Raw genomic sequence first — 22449 nt, 5'->3', positions numbered from 1 at the left:
TTTTGCCTAGTGCATCCACAGTAGGGGTCCTGCCAACAACCCAGTGGAAGGGCCACTATCTCCAGTCTTAACACGAGCACTGCAGATGGCCCCTCAGTGGCTGCTTCCAGAAATAGGAGCCATGGCAGGATCTGAGGCCCCTTTTAAGAGAAGGCCATAGTCCACTGGGGCTGTCTAGGTGGGGAATGGGCTCCTGCTAGTCTCAAAGCCAAACAGAGATTTGAGGGAGCAAAGGCATAACCAATGGATCAGGTGCAGCTAGTGGGGCAGAGGGCCGGCAGGCAGGGAAGGTCTTGGGTGGGCAGCCCTCCTCTGGTCCCTGGGGCCAATGAGACATGGCTCTTTAGAGGTTAGTGATAGGGATCAAGAGAAGAATTGGGAGGTTCATCTGAGATGGGGATGCTTCACTCTTAGCTTATATTTGGTCTGTGTGCAGAACTGTAGAGATTTAAACTGCAAAAATCAGAGACAGTGCTCTCATTTATGATTCAGGATGAATGTCACGGCCTTAGGTTAAAACCACAGTTGGTCAAAGCCTTGGAGAACAGACATGCTCCAGCGCCCTGCACCCTGCCACCCTGCCCCACCGTGTCTCGCGGTGACTCTGTGCACCCACAGCACCCCTTCCTACAAGCCATAACCCCTTCCGCACAGCTATGATGTGGCTGCATTCAGCCCAGAGAGGAGGAGGAGGAACCCTGGTGTCTGGTGGTAGCAGACACCAGGAAGAGAATTCTGGCATCCCAGTGAGAGCTGTAATACGGTCAATGGGCCAAAGGCCTCAATGGGCCAAAGGCCTGAAGGGAATCTACAGACTGCTAAAGAAGCTTCTCAGCCCCGCCTTTCGTCTCCCGTATGGCCTGTGGGCAAATGCTGGGCTTTTAGAACTTGGGTGGAGGGTGCTACGGGGAGCCAGAGGAGGGATTTTTGCCGGTGGAGGGTGAGGTGACAGAAATGTCTGGACCCTTACTGTCGGCTTGGAGCTGGCTCATCTCAGAGCTGGAGGAAGGGCGGGAGTGGCCAGCAGCAAGCAGAGCCCACCTTCCCCACCCACCTGGCTTGTCTACCCGCTGCTTCAACCTGGCACCTCCCCCATGTCCACCAAGCAGACAGGCAACAGAACTGAGATTTATACTTACAGGAAGGTGAATTTGGAGGTGGCAGAGTCCACCAGGCCGCTGCCCCAGGTGCTGTCCAGCAGGTGCCATCTCCCCTCCAGGTACACAGCATTCCAGGCATGGTCAAACTCCCCGGAGAAGCTCTGTCCTGTCTGGTAGCCAAAGCCCTTGGAGTAGCCAGGCACGGTCATGCACTGCACTCCAGCGATCCTGAGGGTGGGACAGGGGGTCTGAGAGGTGGGCTCCTGCTGGCGCTGCCCCTCCCCCACAAGTCTGTCTGTCCACAGCCCCAGGCCTCAGACATATCTGCTGTCCGTCAGTTCCCTGCCCCGCCCCCTTCCTTTTCCCTGCCTTTCACAAGCCACATACAGATGGCCTGAGGGCTTTTATTTCCAGGGCTGGGGGATAGGGGGACACAGGGTCGGTGGGTCCTACCTGCACAGACTGGCTTGAGTCCCTACTGCCTGCGCATCCCTAAAGACTCCTGAAACATCCTTCCCTGGACTGAACCTGCCTGGTGCTTCACCTGCAGCTCTTCTGGAGGATGGTGGGTGCAATGGTGAGGGTCACCCCAAGAACATGGAAACCCAGGAAATGACGATGTTCTTGAAGAACCAGAGCAGCTCTAAACAGGTGACTGAGGAGCTGGTCTAGGTGACCAGTATCAGGGAGGGGTGCTGGATGTGAGGGTACAGAAGAAAGTGGACACTGCCCTAGGACACCTGCGTGGGGACACCTGGGGCGGGGCAGCCAGTGTCTCCAGCCCTGACTGGGAGAGGACCGGCCCGTTGTTAAGATTACTCAGGGCTGACTGCCAGGGCCACTGCGGTGCATTAAGCTCATTTGATGACTGATTGCCCTAGCCACAGTTTCAGAGTCCCCTGTGGAAGTCCTTTGGGGGTGAAAATGTTGACCACTCACTCAACCTGAGCTTTCCACCCTCCCGAGAATGTGTTCCCCCAGAGCTCACAACCTAGGTGGCACCACTTTTTGTGGCCTGGACAGTGGGGGGATGGATGCTGGTCACCTGTGGGGACCACAGAAATCATGCAAGCTACAACCTGGGCATTTACAGCTGAAACCCTGAGGCACCACCCCAAGGCCAAAGCAAGAGCCCTGAGAGTCCCTCCATGACCAGCTGGACTTCCTCTTCAGTGGCCCTGCCCACTGCATGGCAGTTACCAGTGTAGACCGCTACTCTGACCCCCGGGGACACCCTGTGCTAGCTCTCCTGGGGGCCTTTGTGTGAATTAGAGAAAGGTGCTCCTTCTTCATGACCCTTTTCCTTCACTTGTGGCAGATGGGTATAATAAACACACAGTGCATGCTATCCAGGACGTTCATGGTGGCCCCTCAAATGTAGCTCCTTTGAGTATCATGCAAGGTACCCGCTGAGTCTGCACTTCCCTCATATGAAGCAATTCTGTACTGTGGGTGTGGATCAGGCCCAGTGGTCCCTGGTGGCCAGGGCCAGGGTCCTTCTGCGGACCAGGCCTGCAGGCTCAGGGGCCTTCCAAAAGAGGGCCACACAGCCTCTCCAGGTAACCAGCAGGGGGAATGGTTCTGCATTCATCACAGGAACTGGAAATTTTCCCTCTAAAAATATATGTTTGATTAGCAATTCGAATATTGGGGGCACCTGGGTGGCTCAGCTGGTTAAGCGCGGAGTCTTGGTTTCGGCTCAGGTCATGATCTCGGGGTTTGTGAGTTTGAGCCCAGCATCAGGCTCTGTGCTGACAGTGGGGAGCCTGCTTGGGATTTTTTTCTCTCTCCCTCTCTCTCTCTGCCCCTGCCCTGCTCATGTTCTCTCTCTCTCTCTAAAAAAAAACCAAAAAACAAACAAACAAAAAAAGTAACAAAAAAAAACCAAAAAACAAAAAAAACCCCACATCAGAATATTGGATGAAATATTATGTACCTAAATATTACTTGTCATTTGTTGAGAAAGTCTGTGAAGCCGACATGGGGAGCCTGCGCGTTTCCACCTCCCACCCTGCCAAGGTGCTGCTTTGCCTGCACATGACAACCGCTGCTCCCATGTCTGCTTGAGCTTTCCTCCTCTGCAGGGGGCAGGCCTGCCCTTCTGCCTGCGGCCTCACAGAAGCGGGTCCAGGCCTCCCAGGCTGTCTAAGAAATGCCACACGAGCAGAGCATCGAAGCCCTCTGGGAAGGGTTTCAGGAGCACTTGGGGAATGGGGGCAGGGAGCAAGAGGGACTGGATCCTGATGTCAGGTTTTCCTGCTGGTAAAAGCCAAAACCCACTCCTGGAGCAAAAGGGTGACCCTGGGGTAGGAGGCACAGGAGGCAGCTGCGGGTGGAGGAGGAGCGGAGGAGCCCCCAGGAGGAGAGAAAGTGCTTCTGGAGAGCCCCCTGCCTCATTAGCTGCAGGAGGAGAAGGGGCGTGCCTCTCTGGGGTGGGGGGATCTGAACATGTTTAAGGTCTTAGAAAAAATGCGCAGCACAGAGGGGGTGGGGGGGAAACCAAGGCCAGAGGGTGGGATGGAGGTGCGCATTGGCGGGGGGAGGGGGTGCTTTCCTAGAGGGTGGTGTTCCATCTATTCAGAGAGAGTGCGAAACGTGAGGGAAGACACGCCCCAGATGATGTTAATTGATAAATGTCTATAAAACTCTGCCGTCAGCGCAAGGCCTGAGCGTGCGCGTGTGCACGTGTGGGTGCGTGTGCGTGCGTGTGTAGGGGGAGAAGCGGAGGAGGAGGGCAGAGCGAGCCGCGGCTGTCTTTACCTGGTCTCCTAGTAATGCGATTAGGGGTGATTGTAATTTTCTATTTCAAACTTTCAAAGTGAGTTATTTTCCTTTCTTGCCCAGAAACGTCCGTGCGCGCTCACTTGCAGGAAGGAGCATGTGGAGGGATACGTGGAGCCCTGGGAACAGTCCTGCGGGGGGTAAGTTGACTGAGGCGGGCTGTACACTCTGGACAAGCCACCCACTGGGGCCCCGTCTCGCCCCAGAGCCCCCTGCAGTCCAGGAGGGAAGCTGAGCACTGAACGTCCACACGGCCCCCAGGTGTTACAGGGCAACGGCCCAGGTGCCGCTGCGGGCAGTGTGGCCCACTGGAATTCAGCCTGAATGCCCTCCAGGGAGAAGCGTGTCCCAGGCAGTGGACCTGCGGGTACCCTCCCACTGAGGGGTGGAGATAGGATTTGAGAACCAAGTGGGGGAGGAGCAGTGGGCTCAGTCCCAAGCCTGCGAAGGGCGGAAGGAGGCAGAACTGGGTGGCGGGATGGGTGGGCTCTGGGCTGACCCAGGGGATCAGGGCTCCGTCTCAGCTGTACGGTCGCCTCCAGTGTGACCTTGCCAGGCCCATCACGGGCAAAAAGAAAGGTTGGCATGAACTGATCTCTAGGGGCTAATTCTCCTGTGACAGGCTGAACAGAAACTGGAAAGGCCATGGGGAATGCCTGGGGCAGAACAAAGAGGAAAAAATAAACTCAGCTGTAGGCTTATGCCATGCTTGACTATGATAGGAGGATATTTTGTTACCTGGCAGCAATATGCAAGATGAATTGGACAAAGAAGTCATAAGGCATTACTGTTAATAATCCATAATTCTCATGCAAAATAGTGGAACTAGTCATTCCAGCTGCTGGGTGCTAGTCAGGATGACCCACGGCCATTTCATGTTACCAGAAGATCACTGGCTGTGTACACTATGTGAAAAGCACTGTACCAGGCACCAGGGAATAATATCATATCTCATAGCATGATAAATACTATAGCATAATAAAATATTGTAAAAGTAAAGTTCACTGGCTGCCCGAGATGCGCTCATAGTTGTAAGGGGAGCAGATATGTGCACCATCACTAAAATGCCAGTGATGAACACAGCCCTTTTAGGGGACCAAAGGAAGAGGAATTCGCTAGAAAGATCTAGAAGAGCATTGAAGAAGGGACAGAAATGTTTCCACCTCCTACTGAGATCTGACAAGCTATCTTAGAGACCAAAATAGCATCCCATGACATCTACCTAATAACCTCAGGCTGCAGAATGTTGGGTTTTCCTTTTGACCGTTAAAAAAAATTTTTTTCAATGTTTATTTCTGAAACAGAGACAGAGCATGAGTGGGGGAGGGGCAGAGAGAGAGGGAGACACAGAATCCGAAGCGGGCTCCAGGCTCTGAGCTGTCAGCACAGAGCCTGACGTGGGGCTCAAACTCACAAACCGTGAGATCATGACCTGAGCCGAAGTCGGTCGCTCAACCGAGCCACCCAGGCGCCCCTTGACCGTTTTTAAAACACCAACACTAGTGGTATCAATTGAGGATGTGGTAGAACCAGCCTGTGACTGTTATTTTATACAGACATGGTCAGGGTCCTGCCATGACAACCATAAATTCTGTGTTAGCCACACCACTGCCAGGCGCCCAGCAGGGTGGCCGCACTGTCTGGGGTGGGCAATGTGCCCTGTGGGCATCAGGCTCTGACCATAGCAGACTCCCCGAACTGTGATCACCTCTCTAGGGTGTGTGAATCATGTGGAAAATAAGAGAGGGAGAGAGGGAAGGATGTTGCCAAGGGAGAGGTAATGAAGCATGCTTTCTTTTTTGTATCTTGATGAAAATATCATGATTTTTAATGTTAATTTTTTATTGGAAATGTAGTTTCACTAACCTTAAGCCTAATGGTCACTTTAAGTGGACAAGCATATGCGAATTAGAAGTTTTAGGCCCTTGTTGTCCCTGAAACATTGGTCCTCAAGAAAGTTAATATTGATGCAATCAAGGTAGTTTAGAATCTACCAAAAACAGTTTGTGATTTCTCTCCTGCAGCAGGACAATCATAACCATGGCTTATGTTTCACAGTTTATATAGTTGATTTCTTGTAAATTCAACAGCGTCTCTATTTCTGCTATACGGTTCCCTTTGCCTTTTCTGGCACCAGCCTTTATGGTGAGGTCAGTAACTATAACCACAGTAATAAGTCTCATGCTGAGACCCTGCGAAGGGCCTTGTGGGGTGTGATCTCAGGGGCCTCCTCTCTGACAGGTGAGGAGTCAGCAGAACAGAGAAGGAAGCTGACTTGCCTGGGGACACACAGCCAACTAGTGGCCAGAGCCGCACCAGGACTCAGTTGTCCTGCTGCACATAGTTCCGGAGGCTTTGTATTGTACTAGCCGTTTTGATTGCCAAGGTTTGTTTTAATTTATAAATGTATGGTTGGGGCACTGAGCAAAATTAAAGGATGGTTTGTTCTGGTGATGTCATCCATGTCTGCGAATGCTATCCTTTGGCGTATCTATAAGGCTGAGGGAATTCAGATGTCCCTTTCAGAGGCTTTTTATGACAAAGTCAGATCTGGGGATAACTTAAGGTTATGCAGGGTATCTGCCTCTTCTAGGAGGCTAAGATGGTCCATCCCCAGCCTTTCAGGGCCTTTGGAACCAAGTGTTGTGCTGGGATCGTCTGGGACATTGTGCTGAGCAGAAGTGTGCCTCTGCTCTTGTTCTCAGGGAACAGCTGAAGGATGGATGCAAAACAGGCTGACATCTGATTGGTGACAATCAGTCTCCACAATATCAAAGCCTCAAATTGTAATAGGCTCCTTGCTTTACCAAAAGTCTCTAGAAAATCTGCTATAGCTGGTGGCGCTAGAGCCGTGATAACAAGGGGAGGGGCTGTACTGGAGGCTGACTTGGTGACAGGAATCTGGGGAATTGAGCTTGGCCCCTGCAAGGAAGTTAAGCAGAATTCATGAAGGCTGTGGGGAATTGAGGCAGAAGAAAGGACATTAATGCTGGATGATGGGAAATCAGAAAGAAACCAGACCAGCAGTTACAAGCGATAGCACTAACAAAAAAACCCCAAAAAACAACTCCCATCAGTTACTCAGGAAAGACGATGAGGAAGTGAAGGATGTTGCAAAAATATCTGAGTTCCCCACCAAATTACTTTATTAAATCAGTCTTTAATGAGGCTGTTGCAGGGAGGCAGAATGGACTGGCAGAAGTAATGATGGCCGCGTGGGTACTACTCTTGCTAAGAGGCCACCCTGACAACTGAGCCGGGATAAATCAGCAAGTGTGGATTACATGTCTTCTGTTATTAAGGACTCCGCTAATGAATTTACCAAACCTTCGGCAATTATTTGGAAGGTCGGGGAATTAGGAAAGTGATGCATGGCCGAGGTTACTGATCTTTAAAGCAAAAGTTAAAGGGATCCAGGGAACCGTGAGCTACGATTAAACGTCTGAGCAATGTGCAGAGTTTTCCACATGCTAACTGCCAGGCTGGAACTTAGCTTTAAATGCTGTAAAATGTTGGGATGTTTTAATGAGCAGCTGCAGGCCAGAATAGGGCCATTGTTAAGCATCCAGACCAGGCCAAAAAGCTGACAGGTTCACTCAAGGCAAGTGTCAATTTTCTGAGTCTATGTGTGTCTGCAAGAAAGTTCCACAGAGCAACAACACTCCCATACTCAAGAAAGACAGGCAAGGTTGAAAAAACAACCCGTATGTCAGGTGAGCAAACTCTAAAATGCGTGTTCTCATCTAGCCCTACAGAACTGCCAATAGGCAATACAGTCCCCATGTACAGATGAGAAAATTGAGGCTCTGAGAGGTTCAGTGCCTTTCCAAAAAACACAGAACTAACAAGTGGTAAATCAAGAACTGGAAATTAAGGACTGGTAAACTGAGGACTGCAAAAGTCTTTCTGGCTTTAAATCTGGCACCCTTTCTGTACCATGCTGGAAAGCTTGTGGTGGATAAAGAAGGATATACTATATGACTTAAAAGTCCTGAGTGCTTTCAAGTTGGCAAACTAAGATGAAAATTACACTCTGAAAGATGCCAGGCACAAATAGAGCTGAAAACAGTCTGAGGGCTATTCCATTATTTAAAAAGAGAATAAGGCCCATTTCATACAACTGCACTCGGAATATCTTGTCATTTCCTGTCATTGAGGACCTACGGTGTGAAGGATTCTGAGTGGGTGTTCATAGGGGAAGCAGAAATAGAGAGCAGCTAAAGACACATAAAAGATGTATTAGACCTATAAGACATATAAGAAAAGATGAGCACAGGGAACACATCTGTGCTAGAACAAAGTCTGGAAAGGAATGTGGCAATGTGAAGTGTTCTCTCTAAATGGTCAGAGTAACTGAATTTTCTTCTTTTTTCTTTGCATTTTAAAAGTCATCTATCATTAACAAGTATTTTTTTTTTAATTTGGAAAAATTACTAAATAGAAGCATAAGGCAAGACGGGAGCTTGTGTATAAGGTGTGCTGATGACATCAAGGGAGGGAAAAGGAGGGGGCCATCCTGGAAGGAGCATGAGAGACGGGAGCAGAGCGAGCTTGAGGACACGGAAGTGCAGGCAGTGTCACAGGTGCAGGGCTGGAAGCGTGCCGGAGGTCAGATTTTAGAGGACTTTACAGGACAGCATGAGTCGGTAGTCCTGTTCGGAAAGTCAGGGCCTAGGGAGTCTGGGCAGAGGGTCAGTGAGGGTCCCGGTTCCTGGAGGGGCCCGCTGGCACGTTAGGGTGTCCGGGTCTGGAGTGGGGGCAAAAATGTGAGGGGTGGGAAGGACCGGTCCGGTGGACTGGATGGGCTGCAGAGGGGTTGCATCCTCTGCACAGGGACCTGCCCTGGCTGCCTCTGGGACTGTGGTCTCAGGGGCAGGGCTTGGAGGTGGGGGGAGTGAAGAGTGGGGAACAGGCAGGAGGCCTGGAGCCACATGGGGGCAGGCACATGTCTATGCCTGGTGGTGGTGTTGCAGGGTGGGAACCCGACAGCTGGGTGCTAGGCCGGGAATGGGCTGTGTGTGCAGCGAGGACAGAATACAAATGCCCACCTGTGGACTCTTAAGTGTCTGTTGCTGCACTTGGTTTGATGATGAATTGCCACCTGAGTCCTGGTGGGCTGATATCTGGGTGCCCGAGGGGCCCCTCTCCCCAGAGGCCTGTGGAGACGGTGGGCAGAGCCTGTCCATCTCCCTGGAGAGGAGGCCAGGGCTGACTGATTGTGTCCTGTGGAACACCGCAGACCTTGGAGACTGGGCACAGGAGGCTGTGGGGTTGGCGGGGCTCCCCCAGCCTGGAGCCTGTCTCGAGGTCACCTAGAAGCAGCAACGGTATCTCCAAACACAAGTGGTTTCCTTACCAGCTACTCGCCTGCTGTCACCCACCTGGGCAGCGTGACCAGGTGCGTGTTCCCAGAGCAATGAAAGTGGAGCCCAAAGGCTCCAGGAGAAAAGCTGCTTCCTAGTTATTCAGCTTCTCCAACTGACAGATCTTTTCAGGTAGGAGCTCTTTTGTTTTCCCCAAGAGAGGGCCCCTGTGCCAGCCCTGAGGACAGCTTTCACAGTCCCCTTGGCGTCAGCAGCCATTGTCCTCCTGTTCCCGGACCTGCCATTCTTCTAACCTTCAGCTGCACAGAGATCGGAGAAGGTGGGAAAAGGGCCTTTTATAACCAAATTATCTCAGTGCATTCATCTGCCATTATGTTAATGCATCGTGAAGCCCGGCAGATGGTACAAAGTCAATTATGCTGGTGTTAAAAAGGGAGAAATTGACCTTTCAGGACTCACTTGGATTCCAGAGCAGAGTTTGCAAACTCAGGTTTCAGGCCTGGCATGTGGGTGAAGGTGCTTGGTGCTTCGGAAGGGGAGAAGGGATGGGTCAGGGTGGTCAGCCCAGGGCTCCCTGCCTTTTGCTGGACCCCTCTCGTACCTGCACATCTTCTCAAAGAGTCCAGCGTAGCCGTCACAGTTGGTCTTCTGGGTCCGCAGGATGTCGGTGGGCTTGAAGGCCTGGCGGTCCTTCTCCTGGGCAGCCTCAATGTCGTACTCTGGAGGGCAGAGGAGGCTGTGAGAAACAGGTCCTGGGAGGCAAACAAGGTTGGTGCAGAGGAGAAGGGGGCGGGGAGTCCATGGCTTGCGGCCCCACCCTCACCCTCGGCTGTGCTTTCGGCACCATTTGGGTGGGCCTCTCTCAGGTCGGGGAGAAACTGCTGTGGGCTGAAGGGAACCCAAGTCCAGCCAGGGCCAACTCTCGGAAACATCACTGTGGCGAGAAATGTGCAGTGGCGAGAGGAAGAACAAGGCATTGGCAGAAGAGGCTGCTGACTGGTTCCTTCGGCCTCCAAGGAGAGGCTGGGAGGGAAGGAGACCAAGATAGCACTAGAGGTGGGGGCTCTGCCCTCCCTTCCCACCCCCACCATGCAGGTCTGCAAGCAGTTTATCCCTGTTGCAGCCACCCCCCCCCCCCCAGGGCCTCACACTGACCCACAGGGGGCACTCCGAGCTACCGCCAAACAGCTTGTCATTCACTAACAGCCTAAGGCCAGCGGTGAGGCCCTGAGGCAGGAATCATTGTGGCCACTAAGGGCACAAAGGGAACATATGTAAGGGTGGCAGGCAGTAAATGAAGTCCTACCTAATGTTCTGTTTCTGATTCTGCCCTCTCAAGACCCAGGCTGAACTGAGCTGCTGGGCTTGGGGTGGGAGGAAATGGCCTCTCAGGCCCTATGGTCAAGATATCCTACCTGTGTAAAGTGAGTTCATGCTGTAAGCTGTATCCCTCACTGCTGCTCTGGGAGGACAAAGGAAAGGCCCAATGGCAGCAGATCAGGAGAGCCCCGCTTGTTATGTCACAAGGAAAACACTGGAAGTCCACCCCACCACCTGGCTCTTCCATCGACTGCAAGGGGCTGCATCCAGCATCCCCCTAGCAACCACCTGTGAGGCTTGGCTTGAGCTGGTCAGACCCCCAAGGCTGTCCTGTGCAGAGCTGGGGACAGCTGCACAGGCCCAGGTGCCCTGAGCTTGCCTGGAGGTGGGGTGAGGACTGGTGGCTGAGGTCACCTGTGTGAGATCAGTGAGCAGGGGGAGGAGAGCCTACTTTTCCTGGCACTGGTACTTGAAGAAACCTTTGGTGTGGCAATAACTTCTCCAACAGCTATGAATCTGCCCCATCCTTCTTGGAGATGACCTTCTGTCCTGGGTTCTCAGGTCTGTGGAGCAGGTGTACCGGGAAGCCAGGACTGAGGGAATACTGCCGCTGAGTGAAGGGGCCTTAGCTCTGGTCATGGGCTGTGGGCAGATGACCACGTGGGACACCCCCCCCCCCAACTAAACAACGCTTCATGGAGACCGTTAGCACATGTTGAGTTTTACCCTCCTTCTTTAGTCTTTGGTGGTTCAACCTAGCCATCTGGGAACCCTTCTTCTCCACCGTCCATCTCTTTCCCTACACACTGCTGGTCAAGGGAATCCCAGAGAGGCTCCCTTGCAAACAGGGTCCTTCAGGAAGTGGTGTCAAAGGAGTCCTAGAGCCAGTGGCACCACAGGTGGGCCTACCTATGTGGTGGCAGATCCAGATCCAGATCACGCGGACCCTCTCCAGGTCACTGTGGGCCTCCTGGAGTAGGTCGCTCACCAGCTCGTCCAAGCCACTCTTGACTGTCACCTGGGGAGTGGGAGGGGCATGCTATGTCATATGTCAGAACCTGGATGAGGGCTGTGAGAGCCCAGTGCCCTGACACCTTCAGCTGGTGTTGCTTTTCTTCCAGGCAGAGGAGGAGGAAAGGGCCGGAAGCACAAAGGCTAGGCTGAGGGCAACCCTTGGTAGGGGGCTGGACATATCAGGTAGGGCTGACCAGCTGAGTCACTGGCCCTACAGCTACACATCTTTTCACTGCAGACCCTGAGGCCAGCCAGGTGGGTAGACATCTGGGCAGCTGTAGCAGCCCCTACTCATGATCTATACCACCCAAAGCAATCTGCAGACTTAACACAATCCCTATAAAATTCCAAAGGTCTTTTTTGCAGAAATGGAAAAGCCCATCCTCAAATTCATATGGAATTGCAAGGGACCCAGAATAGTCAAAACAATTTTGAAAAAAAAAAAAACAAAGTTGGAGGACTCATATTCCTGGATTTCAAAATTTACTACAAAACTATAGTAATCAAAATAGTGTGATACTGACATAAGGATTATATAGGCCAATGGCATAGAATTGAGAGTCTAGAAATTAATTCATACACCTATGGCTAACTGACTTTTCTGACAAGGATGCCAAGTCCATTCAGTGGGGAAAGAATAGTCTCCTTAACAAATGGTGCTTGACAACTGGATATCCACATGCAAAAGGATGAAGTTGGCTCCCTACTTCATACCGTATATAAAAATTAACTCAAAAAAGATCAATGACTTAAAAGAAATTAAATGATAAAACTCTTAGAAGTAAACACAGGAGACGGGCGCCTGGGTGGTTCAGTCAGTTGAGCATCTGACTTTGGCTCGGGTCATGATCTCATGGTTTGTGAGTTCGAGCCCCATGTCAGGCCCTGTGCTGACAGCTCAGAGCCTGGAGCCTGCTTTGGATTCTGTGCCTCCCTCTCTCTCTGCCCCTCCCTTGCACATGCTCTGTCTCTCTCTGTCTCAAAAATAAATAAAACATTAAAAAAATTAAAAAAAGTAAACACAGGAGTAAATCATCATGACTTTGGATTTGGCAACAGATTCTTAGGTATGATACCAAAGACACAAGGTAAAAAAGAAAAAATAGATTAATTGGGTTTCATAACAATAAAAATCTTGTGGGCATCAAAGGACATTATTAAGACAGTGAAAAGACAACTGACAGAATGGGAGGAAGTATTCGCAAATCATATATCTGATAAGGGTGTAGAATCCAGAATATGTAAGAGAACTTCCACAACTCGACAACAAAAAGACAACCTAATTTTAAAATGGGTAGACTGGAATACACACTTCTCCAAAGATACATAAACGGCCGATGAAAAGCTGCTCCACATCATTAGCCACCAGGGCAATGCAGATCACAACCACAGGACACCACAGCCACTAGGATGGCTGTTGTCATCAAAAAGATCTCCGAGATGTGGAGAAATCAGAATCCTTGTGCATGTCTCATGGGAATGTACAACAGTGCAGCTGCTGTGGAGGACGGTTTGGGGGGGGTTCCTCAATAAGCTAAACAGAATTAATCATACGATCCAGTAATTCTACTCCGAGGTATACACCCCAAAGAACTGGAGACAGATACTCAAACAGATACTTGTTCAAACTCCGTTCATGACCGCATTATTCACAACAGACAAAAGGTAGAAACAATCCAAGTGTCCATCACAGATGAATGGGTAAACAAATGTGGCATATATCTGTACCATGAAATATTATTCATCCATCAAAAGCAGTGAAGTTCTGACACCTGCTACAGTGTGGACGGGCCTTGAAAACAGGACATGTACGTATGATTCCACTTAAATGGAATCGAGAGTGCAAAAGTTCATAGAGACAGTAAGTGCTTTAGAAGTTACGAGGGAGAATGGGGAGGGATTGCTTCATGGGTACAGAGTTTTTGTTTGGGTGATTCGGGAACAGATGGTGGTGATAGTTGTACAATACTGTGAATGCAATCAATGCTGCTGAGTTGTACACTTAAAAATGATTAAAAGGGGAAATTTTATTATATTACCACAATTGAAAAAAAAAAAAAAGAACAAATTAGGTCAAGGTTTAGAGTTGTGGGAAAGGCAGCCCTGACTATGTACAGTCTTTATAGAGAAGCTGGGGCAACCCAGTGCTTAATTCTACAATAGCTGCCCACACCTCTGCCAGCCCCCATCTTAAGCTCTCTGAGCGCCTGGATCCTTTTCGCCACTCACATCCGAACCCCAGGATCCACTGTCTGACGACAAGGAGACCTCTGGATCCCTCTTCTGCCTCCCACCTGCCCAGCTGCTGCCCACCTCCTTTTGTTCGATGTCCAGCTCCAACTCCACAGTCCTGGTCTCTGTTGCTCTCCCCGGGCCAAGGACAGCACTGGACACATTGCAGGGCCTGCACACGAGCCTGGCTGATTCCTGACTTAAAACCCTGTGGCTTCTGGTCCTTTGGTCTCCTCTACCTGGGCCCGGCTGGCTCTGGACACTCACTGCCCTGTGGCTGAGTCTCTGGCCTCAGCTGCGCTCCTGGCACTGCTCTCCAAGCAGAACCGGCAGCCTGTCCCATCCCTCCGGGTGGCCATTACCACACAGCCCACCCTCCTCAGACTCTGGCACTGCACCCCCTTCTCTCCTCAGAGACAGCCTGGCCTCAGACTCGACAAGGCCCATGCAGGACTTCGGCATAATGAGCCCTCCCCCTGCTCAGCCATGCCTCCTGTCTTTGCGGGGCTTGCTCTTCCTCAGGCAGTGCCCCTGCTCACCTGTGTCCTCACCTTCTCCCTTCCAGTCCTGGCTGCCCTATCCCCTCCTGTCTGTACCCCTCCCTATATCTCTTTCTCAGGACTGCCTACACCTAGCCTTCCCCTCTTTGCCAGGCTCCTGTGGGGCCTTCACCCCCCCAAACCTCCGCTTTGCTCCTTGGCCTGCCAACTGAGCCTGCCAGAACATTGATCCTTCTTGATCTTGCCTCGGCCTCAGGTGGCTCCGGGCCCTTTGGACCTCCTGCCCTGTCCTCCCCAAGATGACAGCCTGTGGCTTCAGCTCTTAGCTAAATCTGATGGTTCCTGAATCAGTGTTTCTGGCCCAGACCTCTCCAGGCTGGATACAGCTCCACGCTTGGACACCCAGCCACCTCCACTGGCTGTCCCACAGATACTGGAGCCCACTGCCCCTAAACGATCTCATCATCCCCTGAGACTGCTTCTTGTAGTGAGGAGCTGGCTGTCCCATTCTCCCTCCGTCATCCAGTCTGCAGCCTGTGAGCCCCCTGCCTTCTCCCTCCCTCACACACATCCACTGCCTTGCACACACTGGGATAGAGTCCTCCCTCTATCCCCAGCTCAGTGTTGACCTTTCTGCTCCTCTCTGTTCTCAGTGTTCCCACTTAATCCAGGTCACGCCTGCTCCTGCTGGGACAGCTGATGGCTCCCCACTGATGGCCCTGCCTCTAACCTGACTCTGGATCCATGCCCCTATCCATCTACTCATTGGTTAGCAAACAAGGTTCCTGAGTACCTGCTATGTGCCAGCCACAGGGGGGTCTTTTTAGGCTGTAGATGATCTCCCTGCTTACTGGCCTATGATGGCTTACTTCTGACATCAGCAATGGGTCCAGCTCCTTGGCCATTCCAATCAGGCAGCACCTGGCTCCCAGGACTCTAGTTGTCTCTAGTGCTTCTGCTTTTGTAGCTGCCCCTCCCCAACCCCACCCCAGAAGAGCCTAGACCCAGACGTGTGAGAGCTTGGCAGCCTGTGTGCTCCAGGGGTGAGCAAGGCTGTGGTTGCAGTGGGTGCTGGCCAGCTGCACCCATGGCCCTCCCTCATCCTCTTGCCACCTTTCTTCATGGGGCCGGGTGTGGCCTGGCTCAGCAGCAGCAATGCCCAAATGGGCAATGGCAGGCGGTCAGCATAGGGCCGGCCAGAGGGGCCTGGCAATGGGGTGCCTGCGGGGTGTGCGGCCTGGGGTGGGAGCATCAGGACAGTGGGTGGCATTGGGGGGAATAGAATGGTCTTCCATCCTGAGCAGGGGCCTGGTGACTTGGCCTTCTTCTCTCCATCCATGTGATGTGAGAAGGCACTCTGGGCCATCTATCCAAGGGACTCTGGATGCATTTAGGAGGGGCCTGAGCAGAGACTTCATTACTCTGACTTGGGAAACTCCGACCCACCTTATGCAGAGAGGCTTGCTCTCTTACCTGTGAGGCATACGTGTCCAGTTTCTCAAACGCCTGCAGGTCCAGGGGCATGGATTTCAGGCTGGACCGATCCCAGGGGTAAACTGGAAACATAGGGAAGCTCAGTTAGCCACTGAGGCCTGCTGGTGAGTGCTGCTCGGCCCAGGCCTCTCTGTTGTTTTGAAGTGCTGTGATTGCCTGACCTTCAGCATGATTCCCAGAACCTGGAAAACTGCTCCCAAGAGCTATATCTCCTAGAGGAGTTCCTTGGTCAAATTGGTTTGTGAACTATGGCAACTTCTCTAGTTCGTCTGGAGAGTCACGGGGAACATGAGCCTATTTGCAGACCCTGGGAAGTCAGCAGTAAAGAGACTGGTTTCACCTCAATGAACTCAGCAGTGCCCAGGCAGATTAATGATGGAGTCCCCTTCTCCCCACCGTTTAGTTTTCTGCAGATTTCTGCTAACTTTTCCAGGAATGAGTGCTCTGTGGGAAGTGTCCAGGCAATGCGGCCAGCCCCTGACAGGCTCAAGAAAGGAGGGTCTGTACTCTAGTTATGACGCCCAGAGTGAAGGGCACTCTGGGTATGGGAGGAGGGTGTGCCGGAGCCAGGCTCTGTAGGCTTCTGTAGAGTGAGGCGTGTTTGGCACTCAGACAGGCTTCCTCCCTTGCCCACAGTCAGCCATAGACTGGAGCACCCCAAGAAAGCCAAGTGTGTTGTAGCAACAGGTGCCCCAGGTATTGCGGGGAGGGGGGGCTCTGAGGGAGGCTGGGCCCCAGAATCACTCCTTTGTGCCAGCCTTTCTTATAGGAAGCCGGGCACACCAGTCGTCAGACTAGCCACGGATGGGCAGCAAATCCCTGTCTCAGCCCAAAAGAGAGCCTGGCCTACGGCAAGGTCCTCCCATTATTCAAGGCTGACCAAGTCAGGCAAGCTGGGTGGGAGGCCAGGGGTTAGGTGAGGAGGGTGGGGCCAAAGGGGCACTGATCCCCTAACTCAGTGATAACCCCACTCTCCTGTGGGGGTGCTGGTGGGGCCCCAGGGCACGGCAGCCAGCCTGGGAAGAGCAGAGTGACATGGGGAAGCAGCCGATGGGGGCTGCATGAAGCCTAGGTTCTAGTGGGGGCCTGACCTTCACGACTTCCACCGTGCTAGGGGTTGCTGGACTCAGCCGCCAGGCATGAGGTGCACATCTATGGGGCAGCTGGGAGAGTGAACGAGACGGTGGATCACGCTGTAAGGTCAGTGCCGCTTTGCTCCCTGGGAGGGTGTAGGGTGGGGGTCCTCTGTGGGCAAATACAAAGGTAGAGGTGTGAAGCGTCTGTGCCCGGTGTGGGGGCTGCAGCTGCGTTTGCCCAGACATCCCTCAAGGTCTGTGAGAGACCCAGGCCTTGGTGCTACAGACCCAAGAGATGTGGCGAGAGAGTGAGAGTAGGGAGGGGGCGGCCCACCAGCTCCGGCCCGAGCTCCTGCGAGATCCTCTCTGGGCCAGCATTGGCTGAGACACAGTGGCAGCTGGTTAGGGAGCTGACCAATTTCCAGCCACAGAGGAGATCCCAGCCTCTAGTCAGTGGTCAGGCGCAGGCCATGTGGGTCCATCCTCATTTCCCCACCACTCCAACATCCCTTCCTTTTGAGAACGAGGCCTTCTTTCTTTGCAGCCCAACTGGGTCTGGCACATTCCCCAAGGCCACTTTGTTCTGCTTTCTTGCTTCCTGAGGACACTCTGCAGCAGCCCCTAGAGGGGTTTGGTCCCTTTGACCCTAGGCCTCTGACTGGGTCCTCACCACATCCTGTGCTATGACACATCCAGGACCTGAGGACTGTTCCTCTCTGAAGAGGAGGCAGACCGTGTGGGGGGCAGGCAGGCTATGTAAACCCTACCCCAAGGCTGTGGTGTCACCACCAACCTAGTATTTTCTTTCTTCATTTTTCTACTTCTTTTATAAGGACCAAGATATTTCCTGGACCCTCCATAATCCTTGTGTCCTGTACAGTCTTACACTGGGGCTCCCTGAAAGCCCAGCACCACTGTGGGTCACTCCTCTGGTGCTGGCGCTGGGATCGCTTGTCTCTCATCACTTAGATCCCTGTCAGCCCCTGTCCTGTGTGGTCTGAGCGCAGCCCTTGTCCAGCCAGCCTCTCAGAAGGGGGTGGGGACCCGCAGCAGGTCCTCAGTGCCTTTTCCCTCTGCGGAATCTGGCTCTTGCCATTCTCTGACAAGGGCTAGCAGGGTGACCTAAGTGGATATGAAGTGAACTTACATTTAACAAATTTCTGCTTGGTATAACTGCAGAGTTATACCAAATGAGGTCTCCCCCGCCCCCATTGAGAAGAAGGATGACATTTCTAAAATGGGACTGAAAACCCTATTACTAGTTTTACCCTTTCTTGGTTCCATTTTACAATATCTCAACATTAAAAATACCCACAATGATTTATGCCTCATTACATTTACCTTCTGAAGAGATTATATAAGATCTAAATATGATTTTGCATAAATACATTTAAAATACCAGTGGCATTAACTAAATTATTCTAACTTTAAAGCAAAACAATGGGAAGAAGTGCCAAGCTCTCCCAAACCTTAGATGCCATCTGGTCTATGGAGAAGAAAACTGAGGCCCCAGGAAGGTGAGGGAGGGACAAAAATAGGACTCAAAGCCAGGCCATCGATCACCCCATTCAGGGTTTTACCCTCTGTCCCATTCTACTTATTCATATGCCTCCTACCTTACACAGGTTTGGCATTCCATTTAAAGTTAACACAGTTCTGAATTCTGTGTTTAACATGTTTTCTGTAATGGGCTGCCTTGTTATTGGGGTTTATGCTTTAGCTTTGGGCTCATATGGTGTGTGAGCTTTTCATTACTCTGCCTATGTCCATGGCAGACCTTGCTAATCAATCATGATACTCCTCCCCACCCTGAGCCCAGAAGTAGCCCCAGACTCTCATAGGACCCAGAGAGCCATTTCCAATTGCCTGGAGACTGGCCCATGGGGCTAAATCAGTTCACCATCTCACAGAACGGCCCTGGAGAAGGACCTGCAACTTACCATGGGCATCTTTTGCTCCAGGCTGCCGGGGTCTTGTGTTTCCATTTTTATCACCTTGCAAACCTGCAATATCCCAAAGGTCAGAAGTTGAGACACCTGAGAAGTCAAAACGCAAGCACAGACGATTCTTTTTGTGGTGGTCCTGGCTTCTGACCCCTCCTCTTCTATGTCTGTGCCCCGCCTTCTTGCTCCCATATTCACCCACCATCTATTACTGCTGGAATTGTTCTGGACTTCCTGCTGAGGTGGAGGAAGGACTGACAACCAGGGAGGGAATGACAAGAAAGAGAACTGCAGTCTGTAAGCAAAGGCAGAATTTACCCCGACATCAAAACTTTGTGTTCCTCAGTGGGTCCACCTACAGCCTAGAGCTCCTGCCTTCCTCTGGATTCCCCTGCCATCTTGGAACACAGCTGGAGATGCCAACAGCACCAGTGAATTCATTGCCACATAAGAACTGACCATGGGAAGAAATGAATGTGGGCGAGGGAAAGGCAGTTTCTTTCTTTTTTTTTTTTTTCCCCAATATATGAAATTTATTGTCAAATTGGTTTCCATACAACACCCAGTGCTCCTCCCAAAAGGTGCCCTCCTCAATACCCATCCCCCACCCTCCCCTCCCTCCCACCCCCCATCAACCCTCAGTTTGTTCTCAGTTTTTAAAGTCTCTTATGCTTTGGCTCTCTCCCACTCTAACCTCTTTTTTTTTTTTTTTTTTCCTTCCCCTCGCCCATGGGTTTCTGTTAAGTTTCTCAGGATCCACATAAGAGTGAAAACATGGTATCTGTCTTTCTCTGTATGGCTTATTTCACTTAGCATCACACTGTCCAGTTCCATCCACGTTGCTACAAAGGGCCATATTTCGTTCTTTCTCCTTGCCACGTAGTACTCCATTGTGTATATAAACCACAATTTCTTTATCCATTCATCAGTTGATGGACATTTAGGCTCTTTCCCTAATTTGGCTATTATTGAGAGTGCTGCTATAAACATTGGAATACAAGTGCCCCTATGCATCAGTACTCCTGTATCCTTTGGGTAAATTCCTAGCAGTGCTACTGCTGGGTCATAGGGTAGGTCTATTTTTAATTTTCTGAGGAACCTCCACACTGTTTTCCAGAGTGGCTGCACCAATTTGCATTCCCACCAACAGTGCAAGAGGGTTCCCATTTCTCCACATCCTCTCTAGCATCTAGTCTCCTGATTTGTTCATTTTAGCCACTCTGACTGGAGTGAGGTGGTATCCGAGTGTCGTTTTGATTTGTATTTCCCTGATAAGGAGCGATGTCGAGCATCTTTTCATGTGCCTGTTGGCCATCCGGATGTCTTCTTTAGAGAAGTGTCTATTCATGTCTTCTGCCCATTTCTTCACTGGGTTGTTTGTTTTTCGGGTGTGGAGTTTGGTGAGCTCTTTATAGATTTTGGATACTAGCCCTTTGTCCGATATATCATTTGCAAATATCTTTTCCCATTCTGTTGGTTGCCTTTTAGTTTTGCTGGTTGTTTCCTTTGCTGTGCAGAAGCTTTTTATCTTCATAAGGTCCCAATAGTTCATTTTTGCTTTTAATTCCCTTGGGGAAAGGCAGTTTCTATGGAGCCGAAGCCCAGAAAAGTCAAGCAATTATTAAATTATTCCTCAGGAAGGTTCAAGGGCAACCAAATCCTATCAATCCAGGACCCGTTAATGCAGAATGGTTACCAATAGTTATTAGACTCCTGGGAAACAGGAAAGGAGCTGCTGATTTGAAACCAGGTCAGGAAGATATGGGTCCCTGATGGAGCCAGGGGGAGCTGAGGAGGCAGGTTGTTTTATGCCCTTGAAGCCCACCAAAGGCTGTAAATATAACAATGGAAGGTTGCAAATGTATAGAGGCTCTGAGAAAGAGTTGTCCTTGTGTTTCTTGCACCTACATTTTATTTCCATCTCCATTCTTTGATAGGGTAATGAGGGTTCAACATAGTAGCTAGCATTTATTGTGCACTTACTATGCCTGCCTTGTGCTTTATATTGACAGTCTCATTTAACTTCACAACAGTCCTATGAAGGAAGCTGAATTATTTTCCTTTTCTTATAGATGAGGAATTTGACTCCACAAGAGAGGTTAAGCTACTTGCCCAAGGTAAGAGCTGAGATCTGAACCCAGCCTGTCCGCTCTATACCTGACTGCCCTTCTGAGACCCTGACCTCTGAGGGCTACAGGACAAGGCAGGTGGGAGGGCCTGCCTTGCTCAGGCATGGACACAGAGAGAACCTGAGCTCTGGATGCTCTGTAGACTTCATTCCTTGGCCAGCATTTCCCCAGGCCCCTGTAGCTATAAGGTAGACAGATGCCCAGACAGGACCAAGAAGGGAGTGGAAAAGACATCATGGGTCTGACCCCATGCACCTTGCACTGAAGGCAGCCAAACATGGTGGCTAAGAGCACAGGTCTCAGTCAGACCTGGTTTTGACCCACTTCCTAGCTAGTCCCTTCACAGTTATTTCACCTCTCTGGGTCTCACTTTGGTGATTTAAAAAGTGAGGCATCTATCAAAGGGTTAAAAAGTTAATGAATGTAAAATGCTTACCACTGTGTATGCCACTTTTTAGGCAGACAATAAATGGTATCTAAGAACAACACTCTTGTGATGAAATTCATCTTTAGCGAAGTGCTTTGTGTTACCCACACCTAAGTGCACAGACACAAGAACAGTGGGTGTTAGATATGGAGAAGGGAGTCCCTAGAATGAAGCTGTCATGCCTCTGCCTCTTTCCAGTGTGTAGGCCTAGGTTACTCCTCTCGTGCCCCCACAAGATGCCCAGGTTGGACTCTGGCCCATTAAGTGACTGTCACTCCTCCCTCCAGCCCTCCACACACGAGCAGCCCTGTACGTACGTACGTTTAGCCAAGGAGAACTTCTTGAGCAGCTGGGGCATGGCATCTCGAGGGTGGACCTCCACAGTCAGCTGTGTCCCTGCAAAGGAATGGGAGGTGACATTCTCAGCCAGATGCTGCTAGCAAAGGGTGCAATGTCCCATGACAGATGTTTGAACAACAAAACACGATTGGTTTTAAGCTTTCTTCTGAATATACAAGTAATTCTTGTTTAAAGAAATGAAAAACAAAATACAAGCAGACAGTTTCCAAACCCAGGCAAGATGAAATAAGAACACTACCTTGTCTTTTCCAGTGAATACAACTATAAACCTTGGAAAGAAAGCAGGGAGCAACTATTTGAGGACTCTGTAGTCCTCTGTAAATCATAGAAGGCAAGTCAGGGAATAAGATTAGCATTTAAAGCATCACTAAATTTTCAGTGAGTTTACTATTCCCTTTCCCATATGGTATTACTTAGACTTGACTCACAGGCAGCCCCAAACCCAGAAGTGCACAGTGGGTACAGGGAAATGGTGCTCCAAGAGAAGCTCTTTCTTCCAGCTTGTGGAGTAAGAAGGGAAACCTCTAAGAGTCAGAGAGCATGGGGGAAATCCCCTGTTGGACCTCCCCCATCCCTTTTTTCTATTATCTCCCCATTCAGCCTCTAGGAAAGTCTGTTGGTAGGGGTGTAGCAGTGAGTTTGTTGGTCAGCCCAAACCTTAAGCACTCGAGTCTTCGAGGGAAGCTATGATTCCCTAGAGTGTGGGAGCAAATACTCACTGTTTTTTCTCTCTCTCTGTTCCCCACTGA

General features: G+C 50.9%; 1 protein-coding gene across 1 annotated transcript in view; it reads right to left on the bottom strand.

Annotated features, from left to right (window-relative positions):
- Positions 1-22449, bottom strand: part of KY (kyphoscoliosis peptidase) — a 44089-nt gene that overhangs the window by 5180 nt on the left and 16460 nt on the right. Inside the window, exons 4-9 of the mRNA XM_042956716.1 lie at positions 21662-21736; positions 18782-18844; positions 15745-15827; positions 11435-11543; positions 9807-9924; positions 1140-1328 (exon numbers count right to left, since the gene is read on the bottom strand). Coding sequence (XP_042812650.1) covers positions 1140-1328; positions 9807-9924; positions 11435-11543; positions 15745-15827; positions 18782-18844; positions 21662-21736 — 637 coding nt within the window. The remainder of the gene's footprint in view (positions 1-1139; positions 1329-9806; positions 9925-11434; positions 11544-15744; positions 15828-18781; positions 18845-21661; positions 21737-22449) is intronic.

This window comes from Panthera tigris, chromosome C2 (assembly GCF_018350195.1).
Source record: "Panthera tigris isolate Pti1 chromosome C2, P.tigris_Pti1_mat1.1, whole genome shotgun sequence".
NCBI lineage: Eukaryota > Metazoa > Chordata > Mammalia > Carnivora > Felidae > Panthera > Panthera tigris.
Note: the sequence above shows the minus strand (reverse complement) of the source record. Positions and strands in the feature narration are given on the sequence as shown.